This window comes from Pimephales promelas, chromosome 8, assembly GCF_988280905.1.
Source record: "Pimephales promelas chromosome 8, fPimPro1.hap1.1, whole genome shotgun sequence".
Lineage (NCBI taxonomy): Eukaryota > Metazoa > Chordata > Actinopteri > Cypriniformes > Leuciscidae > Pimephales > Pimephales promelas.
The window spans coordinates 7,739,581-7,756,029 of NC_142776.1; the positions used below are offsets into that span (position 1 = coordinate 7,739,581).

Sequence of the window (16,449 nt, forward strand, 5' to 3'; positions counted from 1 at the left end):
ATATATACTGTACATAATGTTTTTATACAGTACAAACTGTATATTGTATTCCCTAACTCTAAGCCAACCCATCAAAGAAAACTTTCGACATTTTTGCATTAAAAAAAAAAAAAAAAAAACAATTTAGTATGATTTATTTTCTGTTTTCCTCATGGGGTCCAAAAATGTCCCCACAAGGTAAAAATTACTGATATTACTATCTCTGTGGAGACATTTGGTCCTCATATTGTAGGGTTTACCAGGACCACCCACCCACACACACACACGCAAACACACACAGACACACACAGGCAATCACCCCACCCCACCCCCACCACACACACCGGGTTTTCATGTTTTACATGGACTTTGCATAGTCTTAATGATTTTTATACTGCACAAACTCTATATTCTATCCCCTAACCCTAAAACAACCCATCACAGAAAACTTTCTGCATTTTTAAATTTTCAAAAACTTCAAGGATTTTGAATATTCCCATCTTAGTGGGGACTTTTTGTCTTGAATATCAAAGTAGTTTTTTTTTAGGCTGAAGCTTTGCCCTTTAAACATATGAATCTTGCTATGCAGCTGCCATTTTAAAGGTACAGATATTGTTTTTGACTTTAATGTATGAACAATATTACAGAAATGAAACAATTTATGACTTCAACATTAAAATAATGTCCTGCTTTCTAATGTCATTTCACATATCTAGATATAAATTATGACATACTGTGTCACAGAAACATAAATGCCATCACTTGTATAGATTCACACCAGCTAAACAAATTTACATACATAAAATATACAATTAGGGAGATTGCACGCTTCAGTAAACATGAAGGTCCTTAATAGTTCTGTTGATTGAAAATGAAGTGACCCCGTTGTACATTCCAGAGATTGTCCTGAATTTCTCCTTAGCTAGCTCTCAAAACGTAACTGTGTTCGTAAACATGGCTTGTATTGCTTTGCTACAAGGCCATATAGTCTTGTCATTGAGACAAGGATCTATTAACACAAAGCACACAATTAAAATCCCAGTCAGAAGTGTTTTCGCAGCAGCACTTGTGTTGACAGCATATTTCATATTTCAGTGTTTCAGTTACCATTTCATTATAATTAATGTAACTATAATAATTAGTGCAGATTCAGAGTTATACAAATTTGCTCTGTTCCAAAACCTTCTGGCAGCATTCTTGACATCTTGAAACCCATATAAGAGATGCAGTAACTCTGTGCATCATCCAAAAAGGTTTCTGCAAATGAGACTCAACTTGCAATAGATTTGAACTGTGTTTAACTTCTGCATAGGATCTAATAAAAATAATACCCATAAATACATATATCACTCACAAATACAGGAGAAAAATATAGCTGCGGGCAGAAATGTCCATAAAAGTTTCCATGCTTCTTTAAAATCATGTGACCCATGTGACAATTCTGTGGAGTTCTATGCAAATCATTTTCAGCCATTTCATGGGATTTTACATAGAAATGCAGCATTTTACAACTTTTTAACCCTAAAACCGTATTTTGGACAAATGTGGGCAAAATAGTTTGGAATTATTTTTAAAAAATATTTCCCTTGATCTGAGCGGTACAAGACTTGGCTACTTTTCCTAAATTTGCCTACTGAAGACACAAATTTTTTTTTTGACTCAATTCTACAATGTTAAGTGGGTGGGAAAAAAACTCCTTAATCTTGTATTTGGGTCAAAAATGGGAAAAACTGTAATTTAGAGCATTCTAAAATAAGCCAAAATAAGACACCAGGTGACAGCAAAGTCACTTCATCTTTAGGTTTTAGCTCTAAGAACCATAGACAGTATAAGAAAGAACTTATTGGAATGACATTTTAATGTAGTTAAAAAAATAAAACATAAAAATAAGGTAAATATATGTACTTTTAATATAATAATATAAACAAAAGTTTTTAAAAGTTATTAAAAGTTTTTAATAACTTTTAATATAAACAAAATGAAGTTACTTTTGAAGTAAATAAATTCAAAAATACCCCCAAAACATTTATAACAAATAAAAATTAGGATCACACCTGAGTCCTCTGTGCCCACATTTGTCCACAATTACCTAGGAATAGTTCATGAAAGTTTTTTTTTTAAATAATCTCCGATATTTAACAAACGATTCGATTGACAGCGGCGGTCCTGGAAGCAAATTGCTCAGAATGACGAGTTCTACCATGTGGTATGCATGACATTTGGTAAACAATCTTTTACTCATGTGAAAAATTAACCCCTAAAAATCTATTTTTATTTTTTCTCATCAACTTATTTTTCACTAAAGGTCAAATGGTGCAATCTGGGATTGCTTTTTCACTAAAAAACATGTTAGCATAACCATGTTGCTCACTTGATGCCTTAAAATGCTGCCTACACAGGCAGCTCATTAGGCTTTGGAACAGAGCAAGTGTGTGTGAAGTTCAAAGGCTGTTGATTGTGCATATTTGAGATAAAGAGTTCTGTGCTTTTTGCATGCCATGCATAGTTATTCAAGATGTACAACACATACTGATACATAAATCAGTCTATTTAGCTCTTGCTTCTGCTTGTGTGACACCACAAGGTGAAGATTCACTGAGCATATCACCCCTATGAAGCAATCTCACAGGGAGCTGGAAGCAATACAGACATGTCACATGAAGTAAGTCAACGTTTATCTGAAGCCGTGTCCTGAAAGCAAGGACACACCTTTCTGTCTTTGGCCACACCACATACAAGAGCCAATGATCCCACAGCCCATACACCTGTCAATCAAAGGAAGGATTCACCCACAGGTCCAGTGAGAGATTCAGAAGATCCACTAAGAAGAAAGTGAGAAAATAAACAGTTAAGAGATGAAAAAAGAACAGGAATAGGTCAAAAGGAAGGTTTAAAGTGAATTATTTTTCAGAATTTGGAGGGGACCTATTGTTTTTGGGGTGTAACAGAATAAAATAGGTTTTCACGCTTGAATATTCAAAAATACATTATTTTTCACATTTTACATTGTTGCAACACCTCTCTTCCCAGTCTGTCAGTAACACTCTGGCTGTGTCCAAAATTTCATACTCTCTTGAAATGTAGGCACATTTTTGAATAAACACACTTACGAATTTTTCGCCAACTAGGAAAGTATGCAATTTAGGAAGCAGCCTCTGTTTAGTTCCTGTTTCTATGAAGGCCCTCCTTCCAAAAAGTGCAATGTACTCTGATTGGTTGGCTGGACCACTGTGTTCAACCACTTGAAGCATGTTTCAGAAATGCCACGCCCTTTACTATAATTGCAATTTTTAACACACTACTAACTAACGCCACTCAACGAGGCCTAGCCTTTTAGCGGGAATTATTTAAATCAGGAAGGTTGTGATGCATTCCCGGTAGAAAATGACAATTTAGGTGTTTCAAAGAGTTCAGAAACAGTGCTGATTTAAAGGGATAGTTCACTTTGAACTTAATTTTTTTATGTGTTTTAGCTTACCTCAAGGGCATCCAAGATGTAGGTGTCTTTGTTTCCACAGTATTTTCAATTTTGATATTTTTAGGTCAAACTGTTCTTGTCTGTCAGTCATATAATGGAAGTATATGGGGTCCACCTCAAAGAGCATGCACAGAGAAGTCCAAATTAAACATGATTTAATGACTCGTAAATGTAAGTACACATTGATGGCCTAAGACACGAAACGAGCGGTTTGTGTGAGAAATTAAACAGTATTTATATCGTTTTTACCTCTTGTAACCACAGCCATGTCCAAGTGATCTGAAGGCATGGGAACTTCTATCTGCGCAAGCACGCTGGAAAGCCCCGGAAGAGATCTCTCGCGCATGTACGTCACTCATTGTTTACACAGAGATTTCAGAAGTGTTACCCTTCACTGTGAAGATCTAAACATATTTAGATATACAGGAAATTGCAATGAAAGACGATAAAATACTGTTCGTTTTCTTACACAAACCGCTCGTTTCGTGTCTTAGGCCATCAAGGTGTACTTACATTTACGAGTCATTAAATCATGTTTAATTTGGACTTCTCTGTGCATGCTCTTTTGAGGTGAATTCAGGGTGGACCCCCTAAACCTCCATTATATGACTGACAGACAACAACGGCTTGACTGAAAAATATCAAAATTGAAAACACTGCGGAAACAAAGACACCTACATCTTGGATGCCCTTGAGGCAAGCTAAAACATATCAAAAATTAATTTCAAAGTAAACTATCCCTTTAAAGAATAAAGGCCCGTTCACACAAAGAACAATAACTTTAAAGATAACTACATTAGCGTCCACACCAGCAGATGTTAACGTTGTGTTTATTTTAAGCGTGCACTGCAGTTTTGTCGCCTGCTGCTCTAAATGCTCAATCTGGATTCTGATTGGCTGTTTTTATCGTTCATCAACTGTAAAATATACTTCAACAATATTGTTTCTGTGCCATTATCGGTATAGTTGTGGTGTGGACTCTGCTATTCTTTTACATTTAGAACGATTTTTAGAACTAGATTTTTACTGATACTCTCTGAAATTATAAATTATTTCACTTCTAACCACATATAAAATATGTGAACATACACACTCACCCTCTTTGGTGAACAATATCCTGAACGCACTGATCTTTGTGGTATCTCACAAACTGTGTACAGGTCAGTCGTATTTCCTCAGGAACAGCAGCAGACTCGTGACTTTCATCCTGACCGAAACCACACAGAGTAGCCAGCCTACAAACACACAAAGAAGCAGCTGAAACCACATCCAAAATAAATAATAAATAAATAATAAATGAATGACACAAACATGGCTGATTCACCTCTTTTTGAATGGAAGAATAATCAGGTGCTCGTCCAACCCAAAAATTCCAAAGGAAACAAAACCCTGAAGGAGAATTTGACATTTTTAAAGCAACATGTATCTTATATATGTTCGAAGTTTGCAGTGAGCGTTGTGTTACTGTGCTCACCTGTCCATAATTGGCTACAGCACAGAAGAACTGCAGCTCGAGGTAAAGCCGCCCTGGATCTGCGTTGAACAACCACCACAGGCAGCTGGACAGGTTCTGGAAGAAAAAAAAAAACAGACCCAAATGTAAAAAAGAGATAATTTGACGTTGGGTGCTCTGAGTATAATTTACAATGCTTCATGAGGCTTGCTTCATTATCCATGTGTATATGCTTGTGTTTATGAGTGTGGTGGACATACAGCCAACATGCTGACGACGAGAAGCAGGCAGAGGAGCACATGTCGAGCTATCTGTCTCTCCTCCTGCATATGCCTGGAGCTTGACGCCTCGGTCAGGAAAATCCCTAGAACAGAAACACGCTCTCTTATACTCCCTAATGAAACTTGGCTATCAAACTGTATTTAATGACTTGATATAAGTATGAAGTAAAAAAATATTTCAACCTGCTGAAGGCACTGGCGAGTCAGTAAGATGTCCGACTATCATATCTGGCATGGGTTCACTGCAGTAGACATCTATCAACAAATAGGAAGTTACATTACATGTACATTCTACAAATGTGCAGCACTTGAAAATCACTTTTTTTTTTTAAAAACAACTACAGTCACCATACCAAATAAGGGATGTTGTTAAAGGGATAGTTGACTCAAAAATTAAAATTGTCATAATACTTATGTTGTTCCAAACTTGTATGTGTTTCATTCTATATGGGAACACAAAAGAAGCAATTTTGGAAAATGTAAACAACAACAAATGTTGTTTTGAACCCCTTTTATTCCATTGCAAAATTTATTACATTTCTTAAAATTAAATTTTGTGATCTGCACAAGAATGTCAAACAGGTTTGGAATGACAAAAGTGGACAAAATTATGAGAGTTTTTATTTTTGGGTGAATTATTATTATTATTATTTCTTTAAAGGTGATTGCGCAAGTCTCTGAGTTTTTGCAGAACTATGCCCCCTCTGGCGACAAGCAAAACTGCAACAGAGGTGTGCACGCTCATGGACACTTGCACGAGCTGTTCATAACCAAAGGAGCATCAGACAGACGCACAAATCTTTTATTACAGTCATAATGTTTTCAGAGGTAAAAAAGTTATAAATCTGCAAGTCATTTTAAATATATGAAAGGAAAGGCATTTGAGTAAATTACACAATAACGTGTAAGGGGAAAACAGGGGAAGTACCGTAGAAAACTTTGGTTTTTGTTACCATCTATCTCCATGTTGAACTGTTTTATGTGCTTACTGTATCCACTTATGATTGTATTATTATGGAAACACGTTCATGAACAATATAGAGGGAATGCATTGACGTCACTTTCCCGCCGGAACAACCCCCCTCAGTCTGACTGAGTGGCAAAAGATCTGCTGCGTGACTGGATTTAATAGGGGAAACTGCGAAAATGTCACTAAAACGAACAATTTTATCAACTTAAACTAAATGTTGGACTCAATATAGTGTTCCTTACAACTTACTAATGATCCAGTGATCCATGGATATTGACGTGCAGCCAGGAATCGTGTTGCGTGACATTTATGTTTGCCTGATTTCGACACTGGGGGAAAAAAAACCAATATAGACCTAAACATCTAAACAGCTTTATATAAATACAATATAAGTAGGTCTAAATCCGGGTGATCACTTATATCAGTGTTATATATAGCCTACATATATATCATATCGTCCAGCCCTAAAATTTAGTTGTTTTTTTTTTTGGTCAGTGTTTATTAAAAACATCCAATAATGCAGAATATGCAATGATAAATATTTAATTGATGAGTTGTTAATATATATAACAATACAAAATATATGGGTATGGTTTTACGCCTAAATTCAGCATATTGATACAAAATGATAACTGAGTCCAGTTGTTTCTGTGAATTGCAGCGATCCATTTGTTCCTCTTTCTATAGCAGTCTGTAAAAATAAACCTCAGATTTTTTGTCAAATCTAGTTGTACAGTCAATCGCAAAGCTCTTTCCCTCTTTATAATTCAGCCGCTCAGTCTTTTTGCCACTCAATGTGAGTAACTGCAAGCACTCCGGCCGACGGTGACCTCACGCGCATAGCCTCTATAAGTTATTAATTTGTATAGCATCCCATTTGAGCCCTAGAGCAGACTGGAGATCTCTACATTTGTTGAAAGCCTTCCCGATGTTGACTCTCGTCTTATTCCGACGCCTGGCACTAGACAAAAGTTTTGTTTTCTTTGTCTTACGTGAAGTTTGCGTTGGGGTTTGGAATGAACTACAAGCCGGTCTCTTTGAATCCATCTTCTACTTTTGTGGAAAGTTGACTAACGTTTTGTCGCTCGAGTTGTCTTCGCTGATACGGAGAATGGCGGCGAATACACAAACCTGTCAGACATCGCCAGGTGAGCGTAAACGTGCATGACGTCACGCCCAGTCTCAAATTCCGTCCCAAATCCCTCTTATTTATTTTACTGTACAGGATTATAGAGGCAATCAGTGATCAGAGAAGGGCTTATTCAGCCCATCAGGCAATTAAGCATGTATGGTTGCACCTTTAAAGGGTTAGCTCACCCCCAAAATGAAAATTCTGTCATCAATTACTCACCCTCATGTCCTTAAATTAAGTCTATTCACCTAAACATCTTATGCTTCAAAACATTCATAAAGAGATTGTAACAGAAATCCAAATGAATAGAGCGGGTTAATCGAAGACACAATCGCTTTACCATACCTTTACCAAGCATCTGAGTTTTGGGTGAGAGACAGAAATCTCTCAGAAATAATTAAAAATATCATCATTGGTGTTCCGTAGATGAACGAAACATGAGAGTGAGTGATGACAGAATTTTTTTTTTTTTTTTTTTTTGTGAACTATCCCTTTAAATTAGCTGTTTTCCTTATTGTAGAATATATGTACATTATATATAACAAAAATCTACCTGTGTTGGTTTGATCTAGCTCAGATGAGTTCTGGTTCTCTGGCTGGGGGTGTCTCACATCTTCTGTTGTGCCTGTCATTGAGTTTTGATCTAAGGCATGATAGTTCTGATCCTCCTGGGCCCCTCGGCTCAAACTCAACAAAGACAGACCAGCCAGAACAATGCTGTAGCCCAGAACTACCAGAGTACACACAATCTGAAGAGAAAGGGACAGTTTGTGTGTGTGTGTGTGTGTGTTGGAGGGTGCAGAGACAAATTGTTCCGGACAAAAATCCCAACCTACCTGCCCCTTGCCGTAAAAGAAGGCGGAGTCTACGTTGTCATTCATTCTTTGTCCTATCATGAGCAGCGTGCCCACAATTAGAAAAGGAATTCTAAGGTACCAAAATTAAAAAGCAAAAGGTGTTATATCTCCATTAAATATGGAATTCTGCTGTATAATTTGCTAAAAGTTTTAAAATGTAATTTTTTTTTACATTTTTTTTTTTTTTTGGAATAATAAACACACATGCATATATACTCACCCCCATCCAAAGATGATGAAAACTATAGGTTTCACTTTCAAGTTTTCATTTCTGCCCAATAAAGTAAGAGCGAACGCCAAAAGACCTATAACACAATATCTACACAACTGCTAAACACCGCTACAACTGCACAACACAAAGGAGATGTCTCACAACCTAAAATCACACTATGAAAATAATCCTTCTCCATCAAGTATTGTTTACTGTGAGTAAGTGTTTGATGATTTGTTACCTGTCCACATGTAGGTACTGTAAAGAGACCCATAAAGTAGTGTAAAGGTGAGAATTTGGCCAAACACGTTCCCCTGCTTCAGCACAAACTTCCACAAGATCATCGACACACACACTAGGAGCTGCATAAGAGACAAAATGAACATAGCATGCTTGAAATAAATCAAGAAAATATAGTTTTACACTTTCTGAAGAAATACAACTTGCTGGTTGTCAGGGCATTGCTTTGCAGCTGCTAATGTGTTCTGAGCGCGTTTTATTGTGTCATTTGCCGTTGTTAGGGTAGGTTGTTGCTAGGATATTGCCAAGTCAAAAGATCCCACCACCACAAGGGATATGACTTGGGTCCCACATTCAATGTAAGTCTATGGAAACGTTTGTTTAAAATGTTTAAAGAGTAACTAAACCGTAAACCAACTTTTTTTCGTTAATGATCTGTAAGAATGGATCTTTATTAATACCAGTCATTGATTCGAGTAACTTTTTTGACATTTGTGTATAAAGTGTTTTATTTCAACAATATATGGTGTAAAAACGTCTTAGTGCTGCCCTCTTCAGGTTGAACGGTGGCTACTGCAGTTGAATTTTCCTATTGGATGTTCCAGACTTCGTGACGTACGCAGGTTTCAGCTCACCATGTTCTTGGTACGAGTGGCAGTATAAAAACCAGCTTTTTTCTGCAAAACCACTGTAGCGAGTCAGGAGTTGGAATTGTGGATGTTGAAAACGATCAGGATAGAGTGTTTTAGCATCTATTTCGTCCCCTCTATCTCTCGCCCACTTTTTCAGCATTTTTCAAATATTGCCAGTGGGTGGAGTCAGGCTCTGACCAGGGGTTTAGTTACCCTTTAATATACTTTTAGTAATAGCACTCTTCTCAATAAACCACATGATTTGAGACATCATTCATGTCTGTAGCATTGTGTGGAACAAGTTTGATGCACTGAATTCTTAAGGGTATACGTTTTTGAAAAAGTGTGACTAATTAAAGAGAGAGGGAAAGAAACAGGGAGGGAAAAAAGCAAGTGAGTGAAACAATTATGGACATGTGTGTCTTTTGCAAGAATGTGTACCTGTGCTAAAAACAGATTTGTGGCAAACATATGTGGCAGCCTCCTAAACTTCTTACTTAGAAGCATGACAGCAAGGGTCCAAACCTGCAGCACACACACACACACACACAAAAACATTTTGGTAATCCAGATTTTGTAACTCATTGTTTCTGGGATAAGATTTTTATATAAACCTCTGTTTGATGTAGAAACCTATTATTTCTAATCCTCTTAAAATTCTTATGCATGTTCTCTATGGTTACACATGCATATAAAGCCAAGTTTTACAGAACAGTGCAGAATAATATCAAATCAGAAATTAACCAGATGAAAAGAATAGGAGAAGGAGAAGAGAATAAAACCTGAATAAAACAGAACAAAAAAATAATAGAATCAAAAGTAAAGTAAACCAGAAGAGAACCTGAATAGAACATAAAATAATTCAAGAGAATAACAGACTTGAATTGAATCAGAAGTGAACCAGAAGAGACAGAAAAGAACCTAAATAGAACAGAATAGACAGAACTAAACAGAATCCAAAATAAACGAAGAGAGAACACAAATAGAATTGAACAGAACAGAGCAAATTTAAATACAGAATACAGAAAGACAGAATATACAATATATAATAATAGAATAGAATCAAACATGAACCAGATGAGTCAGGAGGACAGAAGAGAACCTTAAAATGGAATAGAATAGACTATAGAAGTGAACACACCAGAGTGAACAGACATAGAAAGAATTGAACAGAACATAATTGAATAGACAATAAAATAACAGAACAGAATAGATTAAAATAGGGGGAACAGGATAGAATTTTAATAGAATAGAATAGAATAGAATAGAATAGAATAGAAAAGACAAAAGAAGTGAAGACACATCACCAGACCTGAATAGAATTGAACAGAACCAAATTGAATAGAAAGAATAGACAATATAAATAACATAAAACATTAAAATAGAATAAAAAAAGAGTAGAAGAGAAAAGAAGAGTTTAACTGAATAAGTCTTTTCTAACTTCTAATCCACTGTAAGCAAATGCTGTGTTGTTAAACACATAACTCCACACACACACACACACACACACACACACACACACACACACACACACACTCACCAGGGCTATTAGGCTGACAATGCTGATGTTAAAGCTCACGTCCTGCAGCTCGGCCACCAGGGACGAGGCCTCCAACCATGGGATGGTCAGTAACCAAGCCGACACATACATGATGGGCGCTGACAGGAAGGTGCTAATGACCATACCAGAGGTCACCTACCACACACAAAACACTTCTGTGTTGACTAATGTTTAATAACAGTGACTGAGTCTAGTAGCCTGGGAAAACCCAGACAACTTCCGGCAAAATTAGGTTTGTGTGCATGGCGTCCGAGGATGAACGACTTCAAGCCGGATCTGCCCGAGCTGTACATCTAACCCATAGACAGTAAGGTCTCACCATACCGGTACGCAGTTTGCGTGTCTAAATTGCAAAGTTCATTGCAAAGTTTATTTTGTTAAGGTTGTCGGCTCGTTTATTCAAACAGACGAACTTTGCTCTGCATACGTTATCTCATTCAGCGCTCTGATTGGTTTTAGGTCTATCCAATTGCGCCTTTGGGGCATTTGAGCTACGTTCGTTGGTGACGCCCCTTTGGAAATGATTTGACTATGAAGCTTTGCCAGACCATAACTCAGTTACAAACTGAGATGGTCTGGTTTTAACCAGGCTACGAGTCTAGGTGACATTTCAGAAATTCATTCATAGCTTACCACCTCCAGCTCCATGTTGTACTTGGCAGCATAGATGGCCACACTGGGAGCGGTGGGGAAAACTCCGTAGAGGAAAGCATAATCAGACAGGCTAGAGTGATTCACAGAGCTGGAATTACCAGCATTTAACAGCTCCATCATGTCCTTACACATCAATGGCATAACTAGCCTGGAAAACACAAATATACAGTCATAGATCTACCTAAATTGCATGAATTAGCACTCAAAAATGGTTAAGAATTGTGTATTTTAAAGGGGTGATGAACTGAGAAATCAAATTTTCCTTTTGACATCTAAGAGGTCATCATATTATAAAACTATCCTGTAAGTTTCAGAACTGAAAACGTCTTTATGAGTCCAATAAAACCTTTTATTGACACCAGCCCCAACAAATGACTCGTTTTTCAAAGTGGGGAACTATGACGTCAAAGAGGATAAAACCATAGATATGTATATAAAGGCTAGATGTGTTACGGCGGAGTTTCTATCGTCATCACCGGCGGCCATATTGTCACCTAGCCTTTATATACATATCTATGGATAAAACACCACCCCCGCAGAAGAAGATCAACGCCTACTTCAACACGGCCGGTTTAGCCCCGCCCACCGATTCGCACATTACATGCATAGATGACAAACCGGATCGAGCTACCGGGCAATAAATATGCACTGACGAGTGAAACGCATAATGTGCAAAACTGTTATCCACTCACAGCAGTGGGCGTTTACTTCCAGTGCGAGACGCCCATAAAAACCGAGCATTTTTGGGATAGGCTCAAAACTAGGGTAGAAAATAGCCTATTACTTATTCATTTTGATGATTTTTAATGTAAAAAACAAGTAAACATCATAAGTTGACCTCAGAAAATAATATAAAAACATTTAAAAAGCCAGTTCATGACACCTTTAACTACATGTAAAATTTACATTAAAGGTATAGTTCACCCAAACATTTTAATTCTGTCATAACGTACTCACCCTCATGTCATGCGTCAAAGTGGTAGTTGCGTAGGCTGTCAATGGAGAGACATAAATGTCTCAGATTTCATTCAAATTATCTTCATTTGTTTTCCGATGATGAATGAAAGTCTCACAGGTTTGAAATGATGACAGAATTTTCATTTTTGGGTGAACTATCCCTTTAATTTGCATAACGTGTTTTAACATAAACAACCAAAACTTAATATGATGCATTTGAATTTTTATATTTACTAACAATTTTCATTAATGTTTGTCATTTAATTTAGTAGTTCAGCTTTAGTGACCTGTCCTGACTGTTCCTTTAGTTTTAGTAATTTGAATACTTCATCGTCAACTGATTTTATTTTAGTTACTTGCCAAGACAACATTTCAAATTTTTTAAACCTTTTTTTTTTGTTTGTTTTTAATAGGGCTGTGCAAAGATCAATTGCGATTAATCGCATCCAAAATAAAAGTTTGCGTTTACATAATATATGTGTGTGTGCTGTGTATAATTATTTTGTATATATAAATACACACACATGCATGTATATAGTGTTATTCATATCTAAAATATTTATATATAATATAGATTATGTATTTATATATATATATATATATATATATATATACAGTATTTACGTGCAAATTATTCTTAAATATATACATGCATGCATTTGTATTTATATATAAAAAATAATTATACACAGCACACACACATATATTATGTAAATACAAACTTTTATTTTGGATGCGATTAATCGAATTACAGCCCTAGTTTTTACGATTTTCATCTGATATATATATTATTTCAGCTTCATTTCAAATAATGGTTCATTTCCAAAAATTTTTTTTTTTATTTTTATTTTTTATTTTTCAACAACACCACTGCTGATGATAGAAATGACATCTTGGTCTGATGGTAACATTTGCTATAACTGGTATAATCAGGCCAAGTGTGGAGTTCAAAACTACAACCTTTTGGTTAAATAGCTCAGATCTTTAACCACTATGCCACAACACCCGCATACAACTCGCTTTCACTCACAGTTTGGCAGTGATAAGCAGGATGAGGGAAACCCCAGTGGTACGTGTGAGTTTACCCATCTGTCCCACCATGTTCAGGCCGAGATAAAAGAGTGCCGCCCCTCCGAAAGAGTCTGCCAGTCCATCAACAAACTCTCCAAATAAAACAGGGACACGCCCACCAAACAGGAAATGAGAGAGAATTCCAACAATAACCATGAAGACTATTGGGTTCTTCAAAACCTAAAACGAGAGAAGAGGTGAGACCAACATGAAAAAAGGCTGACACATCAACAGAAACTTCAGGATTAAGATATACACACACACACACACACACACACACACACACACCTGCAGTATGACTGTAAAGATCACATGCAGTTTGCTGTAGCTGCGGTCATTGGAGTGTTTCCATCTCTGGATCTCACACAAAGCAAAGCCCACAGGGTTCAGCAGCATCAGAGACACAGGAGCCACCAGATATATATACTGCACATACTCTGGGTGCGAACTCCTGTACAGCGCATCCACTGTGAGGAGAATATGATCTTATGATTAATATGTTTTTGCACGAGTGTATTTTAGATGTATTTGTGTGTGAGAGGATCCTCACCTATAGGATATCCCAGTGCAAAGTCGTTGCTCTGAGTGGCAAAGATAGCAAACATCCCTGCTTTACTGAATTTGCTCTCAGGATTTGCCACCAACAGCGTCAGCACACAAACTAGCACGAACACGCACACTTTTGCGATCAAAACGCTCCATAGAAACGACCAGACGACGTGCTCAAACTGAAGCTGCACCATGTTCTTGAAAAGCAGGGCAGGAAGTGCGAAACACGACACGAAACTGCCCAGTCCTTTGACCTGTGCCACGCTAATGATGTCACTGCGACCCGCCACGTATCCGCACAGAATGATGCCAAAGCACTCCAGCAGAGCCGGGAATAGTTTGTTGATAGACATGGCCGGTGCTCCGATAGGGCTGTGGGTGATGTTGAGGCCATGAATGGTGATATATTGGCCCTCCATGATGATGATGAGGTTGACAGTGACCACTGAGAGATGATCTTAGGGTGCAGATCAGAAAGCTAGGAATAAAAAAATACATAAAGAATACAGACATGTCAAAAAACTTTCTCAACAAAAGAATGTGCAGCTGCTAATACAGAACTGGTTTACTCCGCACATGTGTGCAAAAACATATTGGATTCATTTATAGCCTCCTCAGAATAGTGACTTGCGAAAGCTAAAGTAGCATTGATGCCTGGCAATGTTTTTCTTCCAACTATTGGATTATATAAAGCAATGACCATAACAAACCCTTTTTATACTTTTATTTTCAGATTGTTCAATTATTGATAATATGTTTGTTGCTCCCCATTTTCCCAGTCTGTTTGTTTGAATGGATGTTACGTCACAAAAATTAGAATATGCTGCTGCTCTATACCAGCAGAAGTGTGTTTATGAATTTATAGCTGCCATTAAGTAATTATTATATTATACAATGCCCAATCAACAAACAAAAAAAGTCGCTGTTTGGATTTAAATAGGCTCATACTTAAAAGTCTATGACTGGATCATTATTGCATTGATTATTATCTTTCTAGCATTGTTATATGTTTGGCAACAGCTCTTCTAACCCTAATTGATGGAGTGTGTAGCTTTTCATTTCTTAAACAAACACGAAGACACACACATCAAGGCCATATTCCAGGATGACAATGTCAAGATTCATCAGGTTCAGAATGTTTAGTTGGGTGCATGAATAAATATTTTACATTTATAACAAATGCCAAACATATAACATGCTAGAAACATATTAAACACATCATAGACTCTTAAGCTTTTGCCCATTTAAATCCAAGAGCTTTTTTTTTTTTTTTTTTTTGGCTGGGCAGTGCATTGGGCAATATTATATTATATAAATAAATTGCTGAAACTGCAGTAACTAAAAAAAGGAAATGACCAAATTTAAGTAAACTTAACATGATATACACAATTGACAATTTTATATGAATTATAAAATCCTATAATTCTATAGTAATTAAGAAATATTTTATTATGACTAAGTAATAACTAATAATTACTATTATTTTTAAATGAGCTGCAAAAAAATCTGGACACTGACCAACTATATATATACAGTATATATATATATATATATATATATATATATATATATATATATATATATATATATATATATATGAAGAGTTCAGATGCAAAAGCCTCTAAATGCCATTTGAAATTTTCTTCTTTAATGATGATTTTTATCAAACTTGTATATTTAAGTTCAGTAATTTCACTTAAATAACAATTAATAGGTAATAATCATTGCCACTTATGTGAAATCACTGAACTTAAATATACAAGCTTGATAAAAATCATCATTAAAGAAGAAAATTTCAAATGGCACTTAGAGGCTTTTGCATCTGAACTCTTCATATATATATAGTATAATATTGAATTTTTTTAAAAGATATATATATATGTTTTAAATTTCGTATGATAAACAAGGCCACTGAATACAAAGCGAAATCTACAGTTGACATGATCTATACTACTATAAACGTTTCAGTCTTACCTTGCGAGGAAAACAACCAAAATTTAACGGTTGTCGATGACCTACCGTGTGTTCACGTGTCGAAATGGTGAATGCATGGATTGCATATCATGTTGAAGAAAAACAAAACGCCTGAAACATCCATGTTTTCACCATGGTTTTCACTCTGCTCACAGAAAGAATCTCTTCTCTAGAGGTTCGGCACTCCGTTACTTACAATGTCAAATCACTCAATGACTGACACTTGAGTCAGCCTATTACGTTTTCAAACCCCGCCTTAAACTCGTCTGGTCATGTCGCTGATTGGTGGAGAAATAGAGAATTTACTGATAGTCACGGAACACTCTCATGTGATTGGCCACAGTCATGCTCGCTAGTGGATGGGCGTCATATTGCCTCTAATATTAGTAAAGACGGAATATGTTGGTAGACAACCCCATCATGCTCTATTTTTCAATTTAAAGCAGAGTA

At 36.5% G+C, this 16,449-nt stretch overlaps 1 protein-coding gene across 1 annotated transcript; it reads right to left on the bottom strand.

Moving 5' to 3' along the window:
* Window positions 1-574: 574 nt before the first annotated feature.
* On the bottom strand, window positions 575-16,196 carry gpr155b (G protein-coupled receptor 155b). Its single transcript, XM_039689611.2, has 17 exons — window positions 16,045-16,196; window positions 14,027-14,503; window positions 13,765-13,943; window positions 13,436-13,656; window positions 11,428-11,596; window positions 10,774-10,929; window positions 9,675-9,758; window positions 8,603-8,723; window positions 8,371-8,455; window positions 8,130-8,220; window positions 7,847-8,042; window positions 5,375-5,446; window positions 5,171-5,274; window positions 4,932-5,027; window positions 4,782-4,846; window positions 4,555-4,692; window positions 575-2,800 (listed from the first exon to the last, which is right to left on the bottom strand). The coding sequence occupies exons 2-17, from the start codon at window positions 14,442-14,444 to the stop codon at window positions 2,752-2,754; spliced, it is 2,244 nt and encodes a 747-aa protein (XP_039545545.1). The 5' UTR covers window positions 14,445-14,503; window positions 16,045-16,196; the 3' UTR covers window positions 575-2,751.
* Window positions 16,197-16,449: the final 253 nt, after the last annotated feature.

Excerpts from the sequence above, each read along its gene's own strand:
- gpr155b (XM_039689611.2), bottom strand. The coding sequence starts at position 14,444 with ATGGAGGGCCAATATATCACCATTCATGGCCTCAACATCACCCACAGC. Across the intron at positions 8,221-8,370 it reads TTCATCATCTTTGGATGGGG|AATTCCTTTTCTAATTGTGG; the intron begins GTGAGTATATAT and ends TTGGTACCTTAG. Across the intron at positions 4,693-4,781 it reads ATTCTTCCATTCAAAAAGAG|GCTGGCTACTCTGTGTGGTT; the intron begins GTGAATCAGCCA and ends GTGTGTTTGTAG.